At 45.0% G+C, this 26,031-nt stretch overlaps 1 protein-coding gene across 3 annotated transcripts in view; it reads left to right on the plus strand.

Moving 5' to 3' along the window:
• Nucleotides 1-26,031, plus strand: part of CSMD3 (CUB and Sushi multiple domains 3) — a 1,166,921-nt gene that overhangs the window by 940,998 nt on the left and 199,892 nt on the right. For 2 of the 3 annotated variants that reach the window (XM_074985642.1, XM_074985643.1), the window contains 6 exons: nt 3,646-3,759; nt 9,523-9,618; nt 10,717-10,920; nt 14,390-14,514; nt 21,250-21,346; nt 22,680-22,784. In XM_074985642.1, coding sequence (XP_074841743.1) covers nt 3,646-3,759; nt 9,523-9,618; nt 10,717-10,920; nt 14,390-14,514; nt 21,250-21,346; nt 22,680-22,784 — 741 coding nt within the window. The remainder of the gene's footprint in view (nt 1-3,645; nt 3,760-9,522; nt 9,619-10,716; nt 10,921-14,389; nt 14,515-21,249; nt 21,347-22,679; nt 22,785-26,031) is intronic. The other variant, XM_074985644.1, reaches the window with a different exon arrangement.

A 26,031-nucleotide genomic window follows, 5' to 3' on the forward strand; every position in this document is an offset into this window, starting at 1 on the left:
GAACTTGTTCCTTCCCCACACATGGCTGCCCTCCATCTTCCCATACTGCATCATCTAGGACCACCCTGGGGAAGTTGACTTTGTCCGTGAAGACTGAGGCAAAAAAAGCATTGAGTACTTTAGCTTTTCCTGCATCATCTGTCACTAGGTTACCTCCCTCATCCAGTAACGGCCCCACATCTTCTCTGATAACCTGTTTATTGTTCACATGCCTGTAGAAACTCTTCTTGTTACTCTTCACATCCCTTGCCAGCTGCAGTTCCAATTGTGCTTTTGCTTTCCTGATTACTGCCTGGCATTCTCCAGCCGTATGTTTATACTCCTCCTTAGTCAAGTGTCCACATTTCCATTTCTTGTAGGCATCCTTTTTGAATTTAAGCTGACTAAGGATTTCCCTGTTAAGCCAAGCTGGTTGCCTACCATGTTTGCATTTCTTACTATGCAGCAGGATTGTTTGTTCCTGTGCCTTCAGTAAGATTTCTTTAAAATAATTCCAGTTCTCTTCAACTCTTTTCCCCTTCATCTTCATTTCCCAAGGGATCCTGCTCATCCAGTCTCTTAGGGAATCAAAGTCTGCTCTTCTGAAATCAAGGGTCTATATGTTACTGCTCACCCTTCTTCCTTTCGTTCGGATCCTGAAATCTACGATCTCATGGTCGCTGCAGCCCAGGTTCCCTCCCACTTCTATTTCTTCTACTAGTTCTTCCCTGTTTGTGAGCAGCAGGTCAAGCTGCGCACGGCCCCTGGTCAGTTCCTTCAGCATTTGTACCAAGAAGTTATCTCCAACATTCTCCAAAAACTTGCTGAATTGTCTGTGTGCTGATGTATTGGTCTCCCAACAAATGTCTGGATGATTAAAGTCTCCCATGAGAACCAGGGCCTGTGATTTGGAAGCTTCACTTAGCTGCCTGAAGAAAGCCTCATCTATCTCCTCTCCCTGATCTGGTGGTCTATAACAGACACCAACTACAACATCGCCTCTGTTACTTCCACCTCTAAGCTTAACCCAAAGACACTCAACTGGATTTTCTCCTTCCTCATACTGGAGCTCTGAGCAATCATACGGCTCCCTCACATAGAGCGCAGCTCCTCCTCCTTTTCTCCCCCGTCTGTCCTTCCTAAACAATTTATAACCTTCCATGACTGTGCTCCAGTTATGCGAATCGTCCCACCAAGTCTCCGTTATTCCAACCACCTCATACTTGTGTGACTGTGCCAGGGCCTCTAATTCTTCCTGTTTGTTCCCCAGGCTTCTGGCATTAGTGTGCAAGCATCTTAGAGAAGGGGCCGATTGCCCCACTTTCTCCTCTTCACCCAGGAAACCCACTTGATTGTTCTCTCCTCCTTCCCCATTTACCTCCGGCCTTGTGTCGCCTTCCCCCGACAAACCTAGTTTAAAGCCCTCCTCACTAGGTTTGCAAGCCTGCCCGCAAAGATGCTCTTTCCTCTCTTTGTGAGGTGGATCCCGTCTCTTCTCAGCAATCCCTGTTCACGAAACAGAATCCCATGGTCAAAGAAACTAAATCCTTCCCTGCTACACCACCTATGCAACCACACATTTACCTCTGTGATTCTATGATCCCTCTGCAGACCCCTTCCTTCCACAGGGAGGATAGAGGAGAAGACCACCTGTGCTCCGTATTCCTTGATCTTTCTCCCAAGGGTTAAGTAGTCTGCCGTGATGTCATCAAAGTTGTTCTTGGCTGTATCATTGGTTCCTACATGAAGAAGTAGGAAGGGGTAATAGTCTACAGGCTGAAGAATTTTTGGCAGCGACTCTGTAATATCCCGAATTCTAGCTCCAGGCAAGCAGCAAACAGCCTTATCTATGTACCTCTGCATTTTGCTTGTGTGTTAGATTGATTTACCTGTACGAACAAAAGGGTAATTGGAACTGCATATGTATTACCTGTTTGGTCTCCTTGATGCTGCTGCCTTTTTTCCATCTCCTTCTGTGTGCTGAGAGGAACTAACTGAACATTATGAAAACAGCAGGGGAATCCTGAGTGTACTGTGGACTGCCATTAGTGATCTGAAAGTTCCAAGAAGGGCTGTAACTTCATCCGTAACCAAAGTAACTGTGAGGAAGCAGGAAACAGCTCAGGGCAGATTCAACAAGTGACTTTCTATGAAGGTTTTTAGTCAATGAGTTGCTAGTGAGGATGGCTGTTTTGTGGCTGTATCTAGGGCCAGATTAAGACCAACAAATCATTTCATTTCTTGTTGGTGTATTTCTGGTGCACCAGACAACATAGCATCTATGGCTGCGCATACATAGCACTCAGTTTGGCATGGTATGTAGGACAAATGCAACAACACACCACAGTGAAAAGCGGGCTGTGTCCATACCATCTTTTCTTATCACAGGGAATGACTGCAGCAGCTCTCTGTACTGGGGAAATGGTCTGGAAGTAAGGAAGTTGAGAGTCTTTCCCCACCATGAGAACCTTTCCCGACCATGGGAGTCTTTCCTTGCAACACTGGGGAGACTTCAGGACTTTACACTGGTATAAGTTGCAGTGTACAGGAGGGAGGCAGTTCTTGGGTGCATTCATACCATAAGGTTCAGGCATGTGTTTACTCACCAGAACCAGGCAGCACTGCCTACACTGCTATTTAAACATGTCCTAGAGTGGTGTGCAGTATGTGCATCCTATGCTCTGCCATAAGCAGTATGCAGCGTAGATGTGTTCTTTGTCCTGCAGGGGCTTCTTAATAGTTCATATCTACACTAGAACTGGAGGTGTCAATTGCAGCTTAAGCAGCCATACTCACTGTTGTTCTGATATATCTTGCACATTGACAACACAAGTGTGGCTGTGGTGGCAGTGGTAATGGGAGGGCTGTTCTGCTGGAAGTATGATCCCATTTGACATCGTACATATTGTGTACCGGGGGTAGTCTGCTGTTCATGCCATCATAATTATACTTAACTGTGGCTTCAACTAGCTCAGTTGAAGCCAGCATGGGTATGTGTCCATCAATTCAAATTTGCAATTTCCAATTTAAGAATGGAGATGTTCACTGGTGGAGTAATATCTTCTTTTAAATTAGGGAATAAAATCATCCTGTGGCATATTATTTTTATCAGATTTATAATGCAGATATTGGTTTCTTTAACTGTTATTGTTTCTCCAGTCTACAGTAAAAAAATCAAAAGATGGACTGGATCTAAAGATGTAATTCTGAAGAAAAATAAAACATACCAAAGTGAAGTACATTTTCTAAAAGCCTATCAATTAAAAAAAAAAAAGGCCTCAGGAAGGAGTTGCTAAATAACAAAGTGCAGTAGAAATAATATTGCATTAAACATTTAGCAAAAAAAGCTATTTCTTTCAGCTACATAATAATTATGAATTTTCTCTATTATAATTAAATTGTTGTAAAAATGAATTTGTGATCTCTCCAGATATGTTTTTTTAATGATACAGGATTAGACATTTTCACATCTATTTAATTTTCGCAAGATTTAAGAACGTCTTCACAAATTGGTCAAAAAAATCAACCAATATGTGCCCGTTCTCTTCAATATAACAGAGAAATATTACATCGATACATGTTCGTTGCCCTCTCTTTCTGTTCCCCTATTGTGATTTGTTTGTTTGTAATCAATTTCTCTTGCTTTTTCTCATTCCTGTTGACCAGTGGTGTTTGGCCAGTTCGTATTTTTCCAGACATTGCTCCATGATGTGGTTGAGGTGAATGATGGCCCAACACAGCAATCATCTTTGTTATCTTCCCTTTCAGGATCCCATTCAGGTATTCTTTAGTGTAACTGTCATGCATCAATTATTTACGTAAGAGTGATTTGGACTTGTAGGCTACGTCTACACGTGCACGCTACATCGAAATAGCTTATTTCGATGTAGCGACATCGAAATAGCCTATTTCGATGAATAAGGTCTACACGTCCTCCAGGGCCGGCAACGTCGATGTTCAACTTCAACGTTGTGCAGCCCAACATCGAAATAGGTGCAGCGAGGGAATGTCTACGCGCCAAAGTAGCACACATTGAAATAGGGATGCCAGGCACAGGTGCAGAGAGGGTCACAGGGCGGACTAGCGCTTCCGGGGCAACAGCTAGCTGCTCCCTTAAAGGGCCCCTCCCAGACACACACAGCCTGCACAGCACGCGGTCTGAGGATCCATAGGCACACAGACCCCGGGCGCTGCAGTCATGGACCCCCAGCAGCAGCAGCAGCAGCAGCAGCAGCCAGAGGTACACCCAGCCCTCCTGGCAGGAGCAGGGCAAGCCCTGACCCATGCCAAGCGGGAGGCAGCTGAGCACCTCCTTGCTACACCGGAGGAGGAGCTGCCCCCAGGGCAGCAGGGCTCAACCCCTAACCCTACAGCACCCTGCCCCCACCCGCCTAACACTCCGGCGGCTATGGAGCTACCCCACCAGCACCAACTGGTGGGAGTGGCTGGTGCTTCGGGAGTGGGACGACGACCACTGGTTCAGTAACTTCAGGATGAGCCGGCAGACATTTATGGAGCTGTGCCAGTGGCTCACCCCCGCACTCAGGCACCAGGACACGGCCATGCGGCGTGCCCTCACAGTGCAGAAACGGGTCGGCATCGCTGTCTGGAAGCTGGCCACTCCCGACAGCTACCAATCCATGGGACAGCAGTTTGGTGTCGGCAAGGCCACCGTGGGGGCTGTCCTCATGGAGGTAAGAGAACCCACGGGGGGAGGGCAGGGCAGGGGAGGGGGGCCCGGGCAGAGGAGGGCAGGGGAGGAGAGGGGAGGCCAGGGCAGGGGAGGGAAGGGGAGGGCAGGGCAGGGCAGGGCCACGCACACCCTGCTCAGCCCTCATTGGTGCTGTCCCATGTGCTTTCTCTGCAGGTTGTGCGTGCCATCAACGCCATGCTCCTGCACAGGCTCGTGAGGCTGGGGGACCCAGATGCCACCATCGCGGCCTTTGCCACCCTGGGCTTCCCCAATTGCTTCGGGGCTCTGGATGGGACTCACATCCCCATCCGCGCCCCGCATCACAGTGGAGGACGATACCTGAATCACAAGGGCTACCATTCTGTCATCCTCCAGGCCTTGGTGGACAGCCGGGGACGTTTCCAGGACATTTATGTGGGCTGGCCTGGCAGCACCCACAACTCCCGGGTTTTCCGGAACTCGAGCCTGTGCCGCCGGCTGGAGGCGGGGACCTACATCCCCCAGTGGGAGATCCCTCTGGGGGACACCACCATGCCCTTCTGCGTCATCGCAGATGCGGCATACCCCCTCCGCCCGTGGCTCATGCACCCATACACGGGCCATCTCTCCGCTAGCCAGGAGCGCTTCAACGAGCGCCTGAACCACGCGCGCCAGGTGGTGGAGCGCTCATTTGGCCGCCTGAAGAGACGCTGGAGATGTCTCCTGACCCGCCTGGATGCGGGCCCCAACAACATCCCCCAGATTGTGGGTGCCTGCTGCACCCTGCACAATTTGGTGGAGAGCAAGGGGGAGACCTTTTTCCAGGGCTGGGCTGCGGAGGCCAGCAGGGCCGACGTCCAGCCACCTGCTGCCCCCAGTCGGCAGGTGGACCCCGAAGGGACCCGGGTCCGGGAGGCCCTGCGGGCCCACTTCAATGATGAGGCCGTGGGGTGAACTCTGCCCAGGCCCCCCACTGCCCGCCCCTTCCTCCACCACACTCCTGCCCCAACGCCCACACCATGGAGCACCCCACCGCACCCCCCTCCCACTTTTCCTGGACAAATGACAGCACGCACTTGTGGCTGAACTTAAACTTCTTTTTCTTTCAGAACTTTTTTTTTAACTGTAAATATATGAAACAAGAACAAACTATATACAAACATGTGGAAACAGACTAATATGTACAAATAAAACAATACTAAGAAACAAGTGTCCTCATTAATAAAAAGAAAACCAGGGAGGATAAAGGGGAGAACTATTTACATGGGGGGGACGGGGCAAACGGGGGACACCAAATAATAAGTTTAAACTATATACAAGCGGGGGGGCCACGTCCCGGGCCCCTCGCCCCGATAGTCCGGCACTGGGAGTGGCTGGCCGGGAGCCCCGCCACGGTCGCAGCCCTGTCCGGGGCTGGCTGGGGGTGGGCCGGACCAGAAGATATGATGCCCGGCGAGTCTCAGGTGGCTCCAGGGGTCCCTCGGTGCTCCGGCCCTCGGCGGTGGGTGGCAGGGTGATGGCGGACGGGACGGTGACGGGCGGAGCAGCTGGTGGTGCGGCTGGTGGAGCAGGCATGGCGGGCGCTGCAGCGGCCGGCGCGGCATGGGGGGCCAGGTAGTCCACCAGGCAGTTAAAAGTCTCCATGTAGGCCCCCCATGCCTCTTGGCACCAGGCCAGCGCCCGCTCCTGCAGCTGCAGGTGCTGCTCCGTGACCTCCAGCTGCCTTCGGTGGATGGCCAGCAGCTGGGGGTCCATCGCCGTCGGGTGGTGGTGGTGCGGGGTCCTCCGTCTAGCCCGCCGTGGGGCCGGTCAGTCCTCGGCCGAGGGGCTGGCCTGGAGCGATGGTCCCGGAGGGCTCTCCGGGACCACTGATGCCTCGCCGGCGCTCTCTTCCGGTCCTTCTGATGGTGCAGGTGCGGGACACAGGAGAGGAGGGGGGGGAAGAAGAATGGAGACAGGCGTTAGTGTGGGCCCCGATCCGTGGCCTTTGTCCCCCAGCCCTGTGCTGCAGGTTCCCCATCCCCGTCCCAGGGAGATGCTGCTGTGATGGATGGGGTTCAGGGGTCCCCCTGCCCTGCACCCCGTCCCCTGGTGGGAGCGACTCTCACTTCACCCCGCAGGGTCTGACAGCAGGAGAGGTTTCTTAGGCCACAGATGCCCAGTTTCTGCCAGGAGTGACAGCACCAGCTGTCGGAAGAGACAGTCCTTCCAACCCGTCATGGGGAGAAGACCCCAAGGGGGGCCCCTCTGGGATGCAGCTTTCCCCCTCCTCAGGCTGGCTGCCTTCCAGCTCTCCCTTCCCCTAGCCTCTACCTGTGGACCCCGCCCTCCCCCCCCAATTCCAAGCCAGCTCGGCTCCTCCCTCCTCTTTGTTCAGGGCAGAGGTGTCACCTGCCAGCTGTAGCCCCAGGATCATCCTTTGCCCCTGGGAGCTATTCGGCTCTTGTTGCTCATATGTAGCCTGAGTCTCCCTTTTGCAGTCCCGCCACTCCATCACACGCTGCTGCTGCTGCTGCTGCTGCTGCTGCGGGGTGTCCCACCCCCTCCTCCCGGGGGCCCCTCGAGGTTCCACTCCCCCCTGGCCCGGGGATGGGGCATGGCACTGTCATGCAGGGTGGGGGGGTCAGGGGCTGATGCACTGCTGTGAGGGCCATGGCCCTGCTGTCCTTGGGGCCATGGCCATGTGAGCATGTGGGGGGCCCTGGACACATATCTATTACCCCCCGCCCCTCAAGGCCAGGGGTGTACACCAGAGGGGGGTACCTACCTGTCGGTCCGCTCCCACGGTCTGGAGATCCCCGGGGGGCGGAGGCCCGGCTGCTGCTCCGGGATGGCAGGAGGAGGATCTACAGCCCGGATTCTGCAGAGGAGGAGCCCCCCTCCTCCTCCTCCTGCTCCTCCTGCCGCGATGTCCCGGGGGTGGGCTCCGGGGGGGGGCACCGGGGTGCGGGGCTTACCTCCGGGGCGGACTCCGGCTTCAGGGCCTGCTGGGGCTCGTCGGCCGAGGTATCAAGGGTGGCCGGAGGGGAGGAGGTGTGCCGGGGGCCCAGCATGTCCTTGAGCTCCCTGTAAAAGGGGCAAGTGACGGGGGCGGCCCCAGATCGGCTGGCCGCATCCCGGGCCCGGGAGTAACCCTGCCGCAGCTCCTTCACCTTACTCCTGACGTGATCAGGAGTGCGGGCAGCGTGACCCCGGGCAGCCAGGCCGTAGGCCAGCCGAGCGAACGCATCCGCGTTCCGCCTCTTGCTCCCCATTACCTGGAGCATCTCCTCCTCGCTCCAGAGTCCCAGCAGGTCCCGCAGCTCGGCCTCCATCCAGGAGGGGCCCCGCTGCCGCTTGCCAGCCTGGCTGCCCTCCTGGCTGGGCTGGCTGCCCTGGCTCCCCTTGGGGGGGGTCCCCTGGGAGCGCTGGGGGCGCTGCCGGGCAGCCATCGCAGCTGGGTGGGTGGCTGTGCTGGCTGAGGGACGTGCAGGCTGGCCACATGTCTGGGCTGCCACCTGCACGTTCCCTCAGCTTCCTGCACAGGAAGGGGGGACCTTTAAGGGGCCGCTCCATGCGGCCACCATTGAGCTGAGGGGCTGGAGAGAGCGTCTCTCAACCCCTCAGCTGATGGCCGCCATGGAGGACCTGGCAATTTCGACGTTGCGGGACGCGCAACGACTACACGGTCCCTACTTCGATGTTGAACGTCGAAGTAGGGCGCTATTCCTATCCCCTCATGGGGTTAGCGACTTCGACGTCTCGCCGCCTAACGTCGAAGTTAACTTCGAAATAGCGCCCGACGCGTGTAGCCGTGACGGGCGCTATTTTGAAGTTAGTGCCGCTACTTCGAAGTAGCGTGCACGTGTAGACACGGCTGTAGTGTAGCAAAAGGTGAAATCACTATCATCTTTTTCTTAGAAGCAAATTACTTTAAAAATCTAATATGAACGCCTTGAAAAGAAAATTAATCAGTGGTGATTCAAAACAGTTTGTACTAATATAAATAGTGAAGATGAAATGTAATTTACAGTTTTCTTGGATTTCTCTGGTAATATTTCGCTGACACAGGTATGGGGTTCTTTTTTTTTGTTTGTTTGTTTTATTACCCTTGTGTTTTGTGCACAACTTTTGTTTGTTTTTCAATGTAATATGTATAATTTGGGATTATGATACTTACAAATTATAGCAGAGAATATATGGCAAAATTATACTCTGAGTTGATTATGTGTATTTCGTTAGTGTTTTAAAGATTTAGAGGCTTGATTTTAAATCAGAAGGAATGCCACTAATATGAGATTCAGGCTCTGTCTCTCATGGGAATGGAAGACTAGTAATGTAAAAGTAATAATAAGAGTTATGGGTTATGTCTACACTAGCCCCCACCTTTCAAAAAGAGGATGCTAATAAGACACTTCAGGATATGCTAATAAGGCTCTGCATATTCATGGCAGCACCTCATTAGCATAATGGCAATTTGAAAGTGCTGCTTTTGAATTGCGCACTGCCCGTGTAGGTGGAGGCCTTTCAAAAGGACCTCCCAGTCTTCAAAAGTCCCTTATTCCTAAAACCAAATAGGAATAAGGGACTTTCAAAGACTGGGGGTCCTTTCAAAAGGCCCCCATCTACATGGGTGGTGCATGATTTGACAGCGGCACTTTCGAATCGCTGCAGCTGGCATTATGCTAATGAGGCACTGCATATTCATGGCAGTGCCTCATTAGCATATCCCGAAGTGTCTCATTAGTATCCCCCTTTCGAAAGATGGGAGCTGGTGCAGACATAGCCATAGTGTGTTTCATACATTAATTCAGGTGCATTTTTTCATTGTTGAGGGTTAGTTACTGAAAATTTTTTCTGATAATTCATTTTTTGTTTGTTTGTTTGAGTAGGTGAATCCCTTCCACTGAGCTCAGGTAATCAAATCACAATTAGATTTACTTCAGTGGGTCCAGTAACAGCTAAAGGATTTCACTTTGTGTATCAAGGTATGTAAGACAAAATCCTGGAAAAAATGCTTCAATTAATGTTGTGAATTTTCCCTCAATTTTTCTTTATAAATAAATTGTATTAATATTTTAAGTTTTATTTTGATAAATGTATTAAATTAAACAGAGAAACCACTAGGATAAGTAGCCCTGGAATATACTAGAAAATACTAAACTATGCTAGGGCTAGGGCTACACTGTAACCCTAGCTCGAAATAAGTTATGCAATTTTCTGCACTACACTGCAGTTTGAAATAACTGGTTGGGGTTAACAGGAATGAAATACCATGCTCAAAATAGCCCATAGTGTAGCCACAGCTTAGCTGTATAGTTTTCCTCCATGATTAAATTTTTATTTAAAAATCTCTTTACTTATTATTGGCTTTCTCAATAATATGTTATTTTAAATATTCTTAATATAAAATCAGATATTTGAGAAGCATAAGAAAGAGTTCCAGATTTGAAAAATCAGTTATGAGAACAGCATCTTTCTATTTTTCTTAATCTGACTGATGAATTTTCATTCCAGTCTGCTGTTCAAAGTAATTTATCCTTCTATTTAAATATGAATATCTGGAAATGGTACTACACTTAAATGAATCAGTAACTTTGCTTTTATTAAGATGCTTGATTTGATTTACATTATTCATCTTTGTTTTTAAGAATCAGACACTGAAATGATAACCTGTCAACACTTGTTCATCTAGTTCATTCTGTCAGAGAATTTGAATCTCAATCTGAGCAGCATATCTCACAATTTTAAACCCATAGCCACTAAGAGCAAATATATTATCAACAAAATAATGCTGTTCCAAAATTTGTGTATAGAATTTCAATGCTATTTTAGGAAGTGATACTGCAATATGGTGGTAAACCTGCAAAGAATATCAGCATTTATATTAACCTCAATAGTTCTTTCATTTAGATTTAAATATATGGAATCCTTATTCTGAAGATTCATTTGATGACTATGTAAATGTTCTTAACTAACAACACAACTGAGCGTCTTTAAGTCATTTTCAACACGTGCATTCCAAAATCTGCTTCTCCACCAAATGGAACATTAAGAATCCACTTTTTGTTTGTGTGTGCATACAGCTGTTCCAAGAACAAGTGCAACACAGTGCAGCTCTGTGCCAGAACCAAGATTTGGGAAAAGGATTGGAAATGAATTTGCAGTTGGTTCACTGGTTCTTTTTGAATGTAACCCAGGATACATCCTCTATGGATCAATAGCAATTAGGTGTGATTCAGTACCAAATGCTTTGGCACAGTGGAATGATTCCCTCCCTACATGTGTTGGTGAGTAAAAATACATTTTTGCATGTGCCTAATCATTGCCAACAATAAAGATTGTTAACTCTGAATACCCTCTTTTCCTCCTTTTCTCTACTTTTACATTGTTTGTGCACTTGCACTAACCCCACTGACTGCTGTGAACATAGAGGTTTACCAGGTGGACACTCATTCAACAGTATAATAAGTTAACACAATATTAACTTAGCCTAAATGAGGTCATGAATTCCTCACTTTTTCATCTTACCTTTCTTGCCCAACCTCGCTTTGACATTTCAGTAGCTACATGACAGTACATATCCTGGAGCTATAAATTATATATTAGCTGCTTTGAGGTTTACATCGGTGACAATCTATGGCTGCTCATTAATCAAGATTCACAAGCTACCCTGACTTCCTGTAAAACTAAAATACTCTCATGCTTGGGAACTCTGACAAGATATCCTGTGCTGTTGCCAGAAGAACTGCTTTATTAAGGACTTATAGGTAGTTACACCAAAGTTCTGTAGTAGGTCAGATTTTTTTTTCCATTTGAAAGAACATTTGGTCTGACTGTGAACACTTTGAAGCAAATTCTCAGCAGGTATCAAAAGTCTACATCCATTGACGTCCAAGAACATATGCACATTTACACTAATTGAGCACATGACCCATTGGACCAAACTCAGTGTTGCAGATTGCAATCCTTTATATTTACTTTGATGTTCATTTAGATTAAACACAGATGTGTTACTTTCATTTTTATAGACGTCGATTGATATATAACTGAAATCAATTAAAAGGCACGCATTTCAAGAAGTAAGCAAGTGGCAGTGAGATAGCAAACTCTTAAAATCTTTTGGAGGCCAAGAACTTTGGGTAATTATTTTTCATGTGCCAAAAATGTCTTTTTAAATAAAAATCAGTGTGTCATGCTAAAATGCTGATCTGGCTGTTAAAACAAGCCTGCTTTGGAGTGAATCACCGTCCTTTTAAAAGTTAAAGTAATTTTCAGGAGAATAGCTTTCAGCAAATGCTTTCCATTATTCAAAATGGCCAAATAACATTCTATTGTAGCCCCTGAATGCTGGCACTCAGCCCATAAGTGCATAAGTGGGATGAGAACCTCAAGTCCACTAAAACTGATTTTTTTAAAAAAAAATTGTGTACTTGGGACTTTTACAATTGATCCAAGAGTTTTTCATCTCAAAATATATTTACAACATAAACACACTTTTTAAAACTCTCAGTATGGTCTAAATAAATGAAACAGTTCACTTCCTTTGAGCAAGTATTGTTTCCCACCCTCCCTCCCTGGAGCCCACGCCACAGCAGCGCATGGTGCCCCAAACCGGAGCTGGAGCTTGGAGTGTGAGACCATCTGGGAGACCCACTGCAGCTTCACAAGGTACCCTGAACCAGGGCTGGAGCCCCTGGGGCAGACTACAGCCTCAGGAGCTGGAACTCTGTTGAGCCAGTGCCAGAGCCCCCAGCAGCTAGGTGCCAGAGCTCCATTGCAGCCCTGCAGCAGCATGGCTGGAAGAACAGGGATCCCAGCAATTTGGGATACCTGGGGAAAAGGTAGCAGAATTTGCAGAGATGTATAGAGTGGTACTCACTTGAGATTGATTGGATGTCTCCCAGGTGGCCAATTAATCTGTAATTAGTTCTGCTTTGTACACACTGATTAAATTGCAAAATTGAAAGGGAGGGAGTAGGCAAAAGTCATTCGTTTAGGTGGAGTTACTATTCTGTGTTAAATGCCTGGTTATTCCTGAGTAACAGGTTCATCTGTGTGTTCCCAAGGTGTTTTCTGATGGAACAAAGGGGTTTTTACAGCAGAAAAGCCCCAGAGTAGACAAGCCCTTTGATACATGAAAGAGCATTGTCTGATTAGCAGGAACTTGAATTGAGAGTTACAGGCCAAAAGTATCAATTACTCTTCATGTGGACATATCACTGTGCCAGTAAAGGTAATAAAATATGTATGAGTTGGAAATTGCATTGAACTAAATCGGTTTAATAATTGAAGTGTTAGACATGACCATTTTAAATTGCCTTAACTCTCTAGTGAGTTCTTCAGTATTTCTTTACAGATATCGGACATCAATCAATCTGTCTGCTCCTGCTTTTGCCAGTAATTATTTAAACACTTTAGGTGACACTGACCTTTAGTTTATCCATGTAGTGTCCAACAGATTCTGTCAATTATATGCAATACAAAATATAGTTAGTGCATTCATTACTGAGATAAATTGTGTTCTTCTACATATTCTCTAAATCCTCATAGTTGTATCTAATGAAATCAGCAGAAGGAGCTGATAACGTTACACAATAATAATGTATTGGCGTCTAAAAGTAATGATGAAACATCTCATCAATCTTTTCTCTGAGCTATTAAAATGCCAGGAGAATACCTACATCTAGATTAAGCTGTAACATTCTTTAATTTGCTCTTGTTAGCACATCAAGTGATCTCAGCTATGGTTTCATTCATGCTGAGCATCAAGAGCCAACAATGTACACTATTGAATTCCTGTAACGTACTTATTTTATTATTTCATTTATCTGAGTGTCTGAGTAGTATATGTGCTATTTTGCAAACACAGGAGTTTCTTTATTAGCATAAAATAACTCCATTCACATAAGCAAACATAATAGGTTAGGAGTTAGAATCAAAGCCTTCTCATATTAGAATTAAATTGGCTATTGAGGCAACAAAGTAGCAGGACTGATCAAAAGCTTTTCTTTTTTTTTTATGCCAAGTGCTTTCCCCTTATACATGTAGATCACATATAACTGTTTTAAGTTCATTATTAACAAGTGACAATATCTTATACTATTTTGTAAGAATAATCAGACACAATGGCTATGTCAAAATGGCACCCTGACCTCAAAATAAGCTATGCAATTTGCGCGATGCAAATTGAGTAGTTTATTTCAAGTAGATTTTGAAATAGGTTATTTCAGCATGCGGCACTGCCTAAACAGTGCCACATGCAAAAATAAAGCCCTATTTCAAGGCATTCCTGTACTCCTCATGCGATGGGGTATACAGGTATGCTGGAATACTGTGCCCATTATCTGGAAAACTGTTTTGAGGCAACAGGAGTGTTTCATAGAAGTGGGCAGCTATTTTGGGATACTGCAGTATCCCAAAATAGTGTCCACCATCTAGAAATAGCCATTCAAAGGGATTCTACTTTCTTAAAATTCAAATGACTGTGTCTGAAGGATACAAACTTTATTGTGTCTGTTAGAAATCTACCCTGATGTAAATTTTCTTTTATTATTTTCAAGTAGTGCAAAAATAGGATTTGAAGTACAAGGAAGAGTATTATTTTCCTGAGGCCAACAGGAATTTCAAATATAGTATCACTTTACAAGAGTTTTCATCTCTAGTATGCTGATCATTGTGTTAGTTTTTATTGCATATTTCTCAGTTTTAAATCAGTAATGTGTCAAACTCTTTTTTGCCTCATGCATTTCCTTTCAGTGCCTTGTGGTGGAATTTTAACTAAGCGCAAAGGGACCATTTTATCTCCTGGTTACCCTGAGCCTTATGACAACAATTTGAATTGTGTGTGGAAGATAACAGTGCCAGAGGGAGCTGGAATTCAAGTAAGAATATATATAATTGAAGTTGATCTTTGCAGAGGTGACATTATGAAAAGATAATTTATTCTTAAACATTTTACCAAACAATTAACAACTGTCACAATGGAATTTGTGACACAATTCTTTTTAACCATAGGGGCTGGAGGAATCTGAACAGATATTTCAACAGCCTTTCCCAAAAGAACTCATTGCTGGAACATTTATGATTAGCAATACATTATTTCAATAAGTCAAAATAATTTGTTGCAGGATGTAGAAAGTGAATCACATTTTACAAATATAACTAAATTTCCTTGTTATGAATAAAAAATAACTAGATTGCATTCCAAACTGAGTTAAACACATTTTCTTTTAAAAAGTCTGTTTGGGGAAAATAAATATATAGTTATAAACTCAAAACAAAAAGTAGTCACATCGCACTTTATAGACTAACAAAATAATTTGTTAATGTTTAAAGTGCCACATGAATGTTTTTTTGTTTTGTTAGGATACAGACTAACACAGCTACCTGTAGCCGTGTCTACACGTGCACGCTACTTCGAAGTAACAGCACTAACTTCAAAATAGCGCCCGTCACAGCTACACGTGTTGGGCGCTATTTCGATGTTAACATCGACATTAGGCGGCGAGACGTCGAAGACGCTAACCCCATGAGGGGATGGGAATAGTGCCCTGCTGCGATGTTCAATGTCGAAGTAGGGACCGTGTAGTCGTTGCACGTCCTGCAACTTCGAAATAGCGGGGTCCGCCATGGCGGCCATCAGCTGAGGGGTTGAGAGACGCTCTCTCTCCAGCCCCTGAGGGGCTCTATGGTCACTGTGTGCAGCAGCCCTTAGCCCAGGGCTTCTGGCTGCTGCTGCTGCAGCTGGGGATCCATGCTGCATGCACAGGGTCTGCAACCAGTTGTTGGCTCTGTGGATCTTGTGTTGTTTAGTGCAACTGTGTCTGGGAGGGGCCCTTTAAGGGAGCAGCTTGCTGTTGAGTCCACCCTGTGACCCTGTCTGCAGCTGTGCCTGGCACCCTTATTTCGATGTGTGCTACTTTGACGTGTAGATGTTCCCTCGCAGCGCCTATTTCGATGTGGTGCTGCGCAACGTCGATGTTGAACATCGACGTTGCCAGCCCTGGAGGACGTGTAGACGTTATTCATCGAAATACCCTATTTCGATGTCGCCGCATCGAAATAGGCTACTTCGATGTAGGCTTCACGTGTAGACGTAGCCTGTGAGTTATAAACTTACAACAACATGGGCCTGATCCAAAGCCCATTAAAGTTAATGAACAATTCTTACATACTTACTCAATAATTTTTTTATAAGATCCCATCAGAAGAACAAATTAGAATGATGATTAGATGGGCAAACCATGGTATATTGGTTTGTTTTTCATGATTAGAATTCTTTGGCAGCATGGGCAAAATCATGAATAACAGGGCACCTGAACATATACCCAGCTAAGATTTTCAAGCAGTTTTTTCATAAATTTGTGAGAAGTGTCTGCCAAGAAAATGTGGCAGTGGAGCCCTAAAGTGCTAGGACTTATCTTTGGTGGATATAGATATGTAAAGATAGATCTAAGAATGCACAAGAGTAAAAATGGCTACGTCTACACTAGCCAAAAACTTTGAAATGGCCATGCAAATGGCCATTTCGAAGTTTACTAATGAAACACTGAAATACATATTCAGTGCCTCGTTAGCATGCGGGTGGCCGCGGCACTTCAAAATTGACACGGCTCGCCGCCATGCGGCTGGTCCAGACGGGGCTCCTTTTCGAAAGGACCCCGGCTACTTCAAAGTCCCCTTATTCCTATGAGCAGATAGGAATAAGGGGACTTCGAAATAGCCGGGGTCCTTTCGAAAAGGAGCCCCGTCTGGATGAGCCGCATGGCGGCGAGCCGCGTCAATTTCAAAGTGATGGGGCCGCCCGCATGCTAATGAGGCACTGAATATGTATTTCAGTTCTTCATTAGTAAACTTTGAAGTGGCCATTTGCAAGGAATTTCGAAGTTTGGGGCTAGTGTAGACATAGCCAATGAGTAGCTAATGCTCAGTGTCAAAAGAGAGATATGTCTTTGCAGCAGCCTTATTTGAAAATAAACTATTCTGGAATAAGCAATTCTGGAATAGCTTGCTTTGAAATCATGCTGTTACACATAAAAATGCAATTTGAAATAGCACTTAGTGATTTTGAAATACATCTTGTACACACATAAAGCCTATTTTGAAATAGAGCCATTGGACGCAGTATGGCTTAATTGGAAATAGGCTCTCATCCATGTGGTTGTGTTTAGACTTACCTTGAAGGTCAACGGCTGTTACGCAATTTTTGGCATGCCAATTGCATACCAAAAATCAACTTTGCATCTGTTAACTTCTGTGCCTGTCTTAACAGCAGAAGGTCAATGGGAATTCTCCTCCCTTTAACCTTCCTTGCAGCTCAGTAGGAGTTCTAGTGTCAATGTTGCATGCATTTCATTTTGTTGCATGCATGCATGAAACGGCACCCCAGAAGATCGACTGGGAGCAGTCAATCTTCTCCAGTAAGTGTAGTCTATCTTAACAACACGTATTTCAAAATAGCTATTTTGAAATAGACACTGTTCCTCATAGGCTGTGTCTACACTTGCATTCCTCTTTTGAAAGAGGCATGCAAATAAGAGAAATTGAAAATGCAAGTGAGGTTCAGATTTACATATCTGGCACCTCATTTGCATATTCATCTTTTGAAAGAGCTTCTTTTGAAAGAAAAAAAGCAGTGTAGACGTGGCTCTTTCAAAAGTAAATCCTATCTTTGAAAGGACCCTTCTTTCCTTTTTATGGGAAGAAGGGTTCTTTTGAAGATGGGGTTTAATTCTGAAAGAGCCACATCTACACTGCTTTTTTCATAGAATCATAGGGCTGGAAGGGACCTCAAGAGGTCATCTGGTCCAGGTCCCTGCTTCAAGCAGGATCAACCCCCACTAAGTTATCCCAGCCAGGACCTTGTCAAGCTGGGATGTAAATCTGCACCTCATTTGCATTTTCAATTTCCCTTATTTGCATGCCTCTTTTGAAAGAGGGATGGAAGTGTAGACACAGCTGTAGAATGAGTTTTACCAATTTCAAAATAAGCCAACCACTATTTCAAAAGTATTTCAAAATAGTAGTTGCGTTGTAGATGCTAGGATAGTTATTTCAAAAGAATGCCTGTTATTTTGAAATAACTTTGCTGTGTAGACTTACCTGAGGTTAATAGTGAAATGCCCCCATGACCAATACTAAAACCTAATACCAGTGTTTTTCAGAGTATATATTAGCTCATTATATTAGAAGATAAAATAGTGAACATGATAGCATATTACATTAGGTTTTCAAGATACAAATAATTATAAAGAACAAGAGAAAGCTTTAAAAATAGACAAAAAGGCAGACAAGAAAAGTCATCTTATGTAAGGGCAAGCCAATGAATGTGGAAAAGATTGATTTAAAATTATAATTGTTGGATTTTATATTGTTAACTGACAGGAAAATAGTTTCAAAATCATTATGGATAGCCCAAAAATAATGATTTTTCTCCAAGTACATAAATAGTCCAAAATCTAGCAATGCTTTTTTATATTGAACTGAGAAAGAGAGAGAAAATCAAGTGGATTATATAAATTGATACATCCTCATCTGAAATACTGATTTAGTTTTCTTTTACATCATATAAAGAACTCACAGTGAAAATAGAAAAACTCTAAAGTAGAATATTAAGTATAACAAGAAATGCAGATTAGGTCCATACATGTTGAGAATTAGGACTAGCTGTGAAATTTGAAAATGCATTTATATATTATTTCCAAAAGTAGTTCAGGAATTCACAAACCTAAGTCCCTTTTGGAAAATTGTACTTAGGCTCTTAAATCACTTAGGTGCCCTGAAAATATTATCCTACAGACCTGGACTATTTAGGGGAGAAAAGGTGAATAAGAAGAGAAGATAAAGTTGTGTATCTAAATTAATCAACGTTATGTATATGAATTAATTAAAGAGCAATTCTTGGATTGTGAGTCGGGACCACAAAGTGGGTTGTGACTCCATTTAATGTAGTTGGTAGGGCTGGTATTAAACTTGCTGGGGCTCAGATTTTAGCTGAAGTCCTGGGTGGTGGGGCTCAGGTTACAGCTCCCCTGACCCAGGACACTATAGGTCTCCCTTTGGCTTTAGCCCACCTTCCAACCCACCTGCTTGGGGTGGCAGAGCTAAGACTTCAGTCTCCCCTCCTGGGGTCATGTAGTAATTTTTGTTTGAAGGAGGGGATCACAAAGCAATGAAGCTTGAGAACCCCTAAATTAATTAGAAGAATAGAAAAAGCCAAATAAATATAGGCCTACTTACTCTGTCCTATAATTTAAGAATAAAGACTTCAAATTAGATCAAAAACAATATGTTTAATATGTACAAGAGAATGTTGAAAAAGAAGTGTATAATTAAGGAGGCAATTCTCTTTATAAGATTTTTAAAAGGAATAAACTGTTGTATGATTAAGAATAGAATCACCAATTTTGTAGCTAATTATTGGATTTCCAACTACTTTAATAGGAAAAGAAATCTGTATGTGGTAGAAGAGTATAGGAATTCCCATATCAGATCACAAGAGTGCCCCATCTAGCCTAAGATCCTGTCTATGACTTCACAAAAGTGGATTCATGACCTTGTCCTGTAACCATGGAAGGCTTCCCTACTGAGTGTTCTAGTTTTTCCTAGAGCCCAGTACTGGGGGAATGTTTTACAAACCCGTCCATTACATGAGCTGGAGCCAATGTGTTTTGCTACCTCTTTCATCCCGCAAGGATCTTCAGAGGTCTGAGTGCCCACAATGGGGTGTTGCATAAATCTGGATGACAGATTCCATTCACTAGGAAATTCTGACATTTTGAAAACATTTTTGTTCAGATTCAGGAAGATAAGGATAGCTCAGTGAGTCCCAGTGTTGGGAAAGTCTGTGGAGCAACATATACCTCTGGGACTCCTGAAGCCCTGAGAGCTCCTGCTCAAACTGAGCCCTTCAGTGTTTCCAGAGCTGTAAGGTCCCTGCTGCATGGAAAGCGTCATGGAAACCCTAAGTGCCCTGTCCTGAGATAAGGTTCTGAGAGCATTCATTCTGGTTGTATGACAGGGACCCCAAAGTACTGAGGTCACTGGCATCAGGATAATCTGTGTGCCAGGGCTGTCCCAGAGCTGGTTTATCCTGGAAGCCCAAGCTCCTTGGGAGCCTAGTAGATGAGTGGGCAGGAAACTGAGTTGTTGGGATTCTTCTCATTTCTTGGTGGAAAGTGTGTTGAAAGGCTTTGACAAGTCTGATATAAAATAATATTTTCTCAGGAAATTCATAACAAGCTCTTGGAGTGAACTCCTTAAAGGTTTTCTTTCCCCAGCTGGCCCATACTTTTGAGGCCATATATGGGATATTTGAAAATCCCACTAGGCACCTGTCAACACTTTTATGTGATGAATACCTTTATAAATCTGGCCTTTTGTTCCATCTTGCCCACAGTGGTCTTGCAATAGTATCCATTGAGCCCTATCCTGTCCTCAGAACACAAGACACATTTATGAGACATCATGTTGTGCTAGCTAATGGTCACAGAATTTATTAAGTAGAAATAGACGTGAAAAACCACACATGAAACATATTTTGCTTACTTCAGGAGCAGGGGTATTCTACATCCAATGATGAACATAACTTTACTCCAAGGGTGGGGAACCTTTTTTGCATCAGGATACTGACCCTTAGACAAATCAGTCGGGGGCCCACAGAAGTGACAAACAAACAAAAACAAACAAACAAACAAACACTTTACTGATGTAGTCCCCAACTGTATGGGCTTTGGGGTCTGGGCAGGAGGGAGGATACGAGAGTGAGCTGGGGGTGGATGACCTGGGTCAAAATAGGGTGCATGAGTATGCTGTGGGTGACAGATCTGGGTCGGAGTGGGAGTGCAAGAGGGGGTGAACATCTGGATGGGAGAGGGTGCAGGAACATGCTGGGAATATGGATCTAGGTGAGAGGAAAGGTGTAGGAGGGTTTGGGGTGCACAGTCTGGAAGAAAAGGGTCAGGGAAGGAGGGAGGGAGAGTGCAGGAAGGGCGTGGGATTGGGGGTCTGGATGAGAGGGGGTGCAGGATCTGTCTGGGGGGGTATGGGATCTGGGTGACTGAGTGCATTTACCTTTGCAGCTCCCCCAGATGCACATGACCTTGTACCCCTCCCCTCTGCTTTCAGGCTCCATCCTCCACTGCTCTTGTTGGCCAAAATTCTGACTGCTCAGAGCAGTGGTAGGAAACCTCCACGCAGGCTGCCAAAGCTGCTGCTTCTACCCCACCACCCCGTCAAGGAGAACAGCAGCGAGTAGCAGCATAGCCCAGAGCCACTTCCTGCCTCCAGCCCCTTGCACAGCCTGCAGTCTGCTTCTGGACCGTGGCTCACCTGATCTGGTCCATGAGGCTTGGGGTGCCAAACCCTCCATTCACCATGGGTCAAATGTTGTGGAGGGGAATCCTAAGCCTCAATGTCCAGATCCAGACAACCCGTGGTCCAAATTCAGACCACGGGTTGGGGCAGGAAGCAGCTTTACACAATTTTTGTATGATTGAAAATGACAACTTGTAGCTATAGCACTGCTACTGGAATATATATCCACAAACTAATTTACAGTGTTTATTTCCCTGGAAATCAAATAATTTGCATTCTGTACCTTCCATTTTTATTCATAGGTGCAGGTTGTAAGTTTTGCTACAGAGCACAACTGGGACTCTTTGGACTTTTATGACGGTGCTGACAACAATGCTCCACGGCTTGGAAGTTATTCAGGTGAGTGAAGAGAGCGTCTAGTAAGTAAATTATAGATGCAGATCTTTAGTATAAGCACAAATATCCTTCTAGTTCTTACCTGTTTCATCTGACGGTGACAGTTCACACTTGTTATAGCCTTTGTTCCAGATGAGAGCACCTTCAGTCATAATGCTGAAAAATTGAAAGATTTAAAAAATAAAAGAATATTATGGGTGTAATTTAGAGAGTGTCGAACTACAGGGGACATTCTTGTGAATGTCATTGTCAATGTCTGCAATGATTCAATGATTGTATACGTACAGAAAATAATATCCTTAAGTTCCTTCCTGTAACTCTTGGTTAAAAAACATTTCATTTAACATTTTTTTAATGTTGCTTTTCATACACTGCCCAGTCTTGCAAGAGGGTTTTTGATGGCACTGACCTTAGAGAAAAGTTATAAAATAGTTACCTGTCCCAGTCTGTGATTATCTTCTCCGTTATATTAAATTGAAACCTACATTACAGTTTAATATAAAGGACTTCAAATTAATATCCACTATTTCCCCAACCTTGAGCCAACTCTCTTATACAAAGAAAGCTCTTAGCAGCTATCACAATGCATAAAATGAAAGCACAAAAAAGTCCAGAACCAAAAGAAGTATTTATTTCTGTTTCTTGTCAGAAAAATGTGTCTGAGATTGGTTTATCTATAAATAAAAGCCCTCCATTATCTGTTAAAGTAAGGCTTTCATCTTCCTTAGACCATCCATACTTCTCGGAAGTTTCTTTCATTCCACCCATTCTTTATGTGTTAAATGTTGCCCAGGAACTACTTTGTAAGGCTAATAACCTGTCCTTCAAAATCATTTTCATTATCCATTATTAATCCTAATTATTTTGATTTGATATTCACAAATAATAGGATGACTAGCAATGGAGATGTTTTAAGAATTTCGTATTATATTTAATTGTAGCTGTTCAGATATTAGTGATTATGACATTAGCACCTTTTTAAATTCAATCCTAATAAATAAACCTCCTTTTCCTAATAAAAGTGCCTGAGAGGGAAACAAATTGTACCGTATGGCTGTAGTAACAATAGCATTACCTCCATGCTTGTGACAAACTGAGCATGTTACCAAATCTCTAAGAGGAACTGGTATACCATAACACCCACAGTGACGCCCTCTACCTGAAGCTGGTTATATTACATGTGATGAACTTCTGTAACTTCTGTGGTGTTTTGTTTTTTGTTGTTGTTGTTTGTTGTTTTTTATTTTGTTTTTCCTTATATCTACATATGAATAACTCTGCAATTGAGTTTTTAAGCATTGTCATAATGGAATAATAGTTTACTTTCTCTTTTCAGGAACTACAATTCCTCTCCTCCTCAACAGCACATCTAACAACTTGTATCTAAACTTTCAGTCTGATATCAGTGTTTCAGCTGCTGGGTTTCATCTTGAATATACAGGTAACAGACATACAAAAGATTAACTCAAGTAGTTTGCATGTGAGTTTTATTTTTCAGTCTCACCTCTATGTGGTGAAGGGATACAGCTCAATCTGTTGCACAAAATGAACCAATAACTCATATCTTTGAAATCAGCGCAACCCTTGAGTCTAGTGAAAGTGAGACTAAATCTGTGATTTTTGTTGCTAGTAGTGGCTTGTGTAATTCATTTTGTATCTCTTAAGCTGTTCCATGTGTGAATGCTTTTTATCCTATTACACCATAGTGAGGAGTAAATGCAGGTATTTTTTTTGTACATAACAGCTGCACAAAGTGTTGTGTTCATAATCCAAAGCAAAAGAGACAAAGAAAGATTAAGTAATTTTTATGTATTTTGTTCTGTATTATTACATTCATGGACTAAGTCAGAATAATTTATTTTGAGACTGACAATCTTTTTAAATATTTAATACATTATTTGAGATAATGTAAAAAGCGTTCTGTTATGTTTATCTGGAAAGAAAACATCCATTTTTGAAATAATCTAGCCAAAACACTCAAATCTGTTTGATTCCACGAGTCAGTGAACGAGATAAATGCTCTAATTGCTTATATCGTATATTCAGCATTCATTTACAATATGTTTTTCTTTCAAATGGAAGTGAAGAATCAGCAGCATAAGCAACATTCTATCTAAAAACCTATATAACACAGAATATTGCTCAATTTAGGGTTTTCAGTGATTGTGGAAAGCCAGAATGCCTATAGCAAAATGAGAACCACCACAACCTTCTGATCCAAGTGAAAGCTATATTTCTTCAGTCTTGCTTTGCTTAATATAAATAAATGCCTGTCAAAGTGTGTATACACAATTTATTTAAAAACACGCCAAAACAAAACACTTCAAATATGGATACATATTTTTCCCTGAGAAGACATGCAGCAGTTGTTAGTCATGTTGGTTAATGAACTATAGTACTGGAAAGTGTTCAGATGTGATGAGAAGGATGTTATAGTTACTAGCTGTCCTCTTAATCTGATGATTATCTCTTTAACAGGTTTTACTTTGCCCAGGTCCTCTGGTGACTGAGGCATCTGATTCTTGAGCCACAGGCTTGTTGGCAGATGGTGCAAGTGGTGTTAGAAGACAGGGTTGTGCCCTGGTTGCTGTTTGACAATTGTCTTACCTTCCTTTTCTGGCGTTTTTCTGTGACCAGGGGAAAGCTATTTTTCTCACGGGTGATGTTCCCTCTCTGGCAAGTCCTCACCAGCTATCCATAGCCTAGGCTGCTGTTTCCCAGTGTGTGGTCTGAATGCCACATATTTTTTGATGTTTATCTTGCACATGTTTGTAACAGGACAAGGACATTGCATCCCCTTGGGAATGTGTCCCAGTCATGATAGCTCTGTAGTTAAATCAGGATGGCTGTCCTCAACATGCCACTAAAACCTTAGGACAGATTTACCATTACCATCTCTTGGGACTGTCCAGTTGACAGAGGCCACTTTAATTTTCAGTCAGGACTCCATAAGAGCCCGGACTGGAGTCTGCTGAAGGCAAGTGCTGATCTGTCACCTCTCCCCAACGTCTCTGATCATGAACCACACCTGGACAGAATTTCTGCTTTGCACCTTACTTGTTAGGTAGGTCAGGCAACTATTGACTGCCACACGCTTGCCCATAGCAGAAGAGGTAATGGAGTTTTCATTATAGTCTATACTTACAGAAGCTAATATGTGGGGTGAATTCAAATCTAAATATTCAACATACCAGCGTGCACTTCTTTAGTAGAAATGAGATCTGAATGAAACACTATATAATATTAATGTGAAGTGAAGTAACTAGAATAAGGCCTGGATTTAGGGGCACAAGAACATAAGGACTGCCATACGAGACCACACTGAGTCAGACCAAAGGTCTGTCTAGCTCAGTATCCTGTCTGCTGACTGTGGCCAATACCAGGTGCCCTAGAGGGAGTGAACTGAACAGGCAAGCAACCCAGGCACCATGGCCAGCACCCTGGAACCCTGCCCACACCAGGGCCCCCCGACCCCCATCAGGAGAGGAGGCAGGCCCCAAAGCGCTGGGACCCTCCATGCACTGAGGCTGAGCTGTGGGACCTCCTCACCCTTTGGGAAGATGAGGAGGTCCTGCACCAGACAGGAGTCCGGTGCCAGAACTCCATGGCGTTTGAATGCCTGTCTCAGGGCCTCCCTGGCTGGAGTCACCCCACCTGCACCCCAGACCAGGGGAGGTCCAAGGTAAAGAAGCTCTGCCAGTGCTATTGCAGGGCTCAGGACATGGCCAGGCAGTCAGGAGCAGCAGCCACCAGCCATCCTTACTTTAAAGAACTGGACTGACTCCTTGGGCCGTGATCCTCAATACAACGGACCCTGAAACAGAGCTGGAGCCTGAGAAGGGGACCAAGGGGAGGACAGCCCAGGACCAGCAGCTGGCACCAGGCATCTGCAGAGGCTTCAGACTATAGGTGATGATGAGAGCTCGAGTGAGGGGGTCCCTCGTCATTGACATCCTCTCTGGCCCATCCAGCCGGGCACCCTCTGGCTGGGCTTCGGCCAAGTTCCTTGAGGGACCCCGAGGTATGTGATGTGCATGCTGGACACTGCAGTGCTTGGGGAGGGGGTGCTCAGTCCCACCTTGGGTGGCTGCAGTTCACCCACACAGCCATCAGCCCCAGGGCACAGGCAGGCCAGATGGTCCCACTCCCCCAACCCCAGAGAAACGACTCACAACACTCAGCACCATGCAGCCAGGACAGCACCATGGGCCCCCCACCTGTGGAGGGACCCGGGGTAGGGAGCAAGGGGAGCTGGTGCTTCCAACATGCAGATGGAGAACCCCAGGATGCAGTCTCCACAGGGCCCCCAGGAAGGGGATGGGAGAGGAGGTTCACAGGGGCCATCACTCAGGACTAATGGCCCATTCCTCTCCTCTCTTATGTCTCCACAGATGCAGCAGCCAGCAACCAGGAGCCGGCAGCTGCACCAGCCCTGTGAGAGTCCTGGGGAGCCTGACAACCAAGGGCAAGGGGGAGCAGCCTGGACCCCTACTGGGGATAGTGCAAGGCTGCCACCAGGCTGTCTGCTAGCACCACCAGGGTGGGGAGGAGAAGGTGGGGGATGCAACCCACACAGCAGCCCTGTGGGACTTGATGAGTGTGCTGTGGGAGTGGCTTGCCATGGAGCAACAGGCCTGGGACGGAGTAACAATCAACCTGGATGCACTGACCCAGGCCGTGGTCAGCCA

Source organism: Carettochelys insculpta, chromosome 2, assembly GCF_033958435.1.
Source record: "Carettochelys insculpta isolate YL-2023 chromosome 2, ASM3395843v1, whole genome shotgun sequence".
Lineage (NCBI taxonomy): Eukaryota > Metazoa > Chordata > Testudines > Carettochelyidae > Carettochelys > Carettochelys insculpta.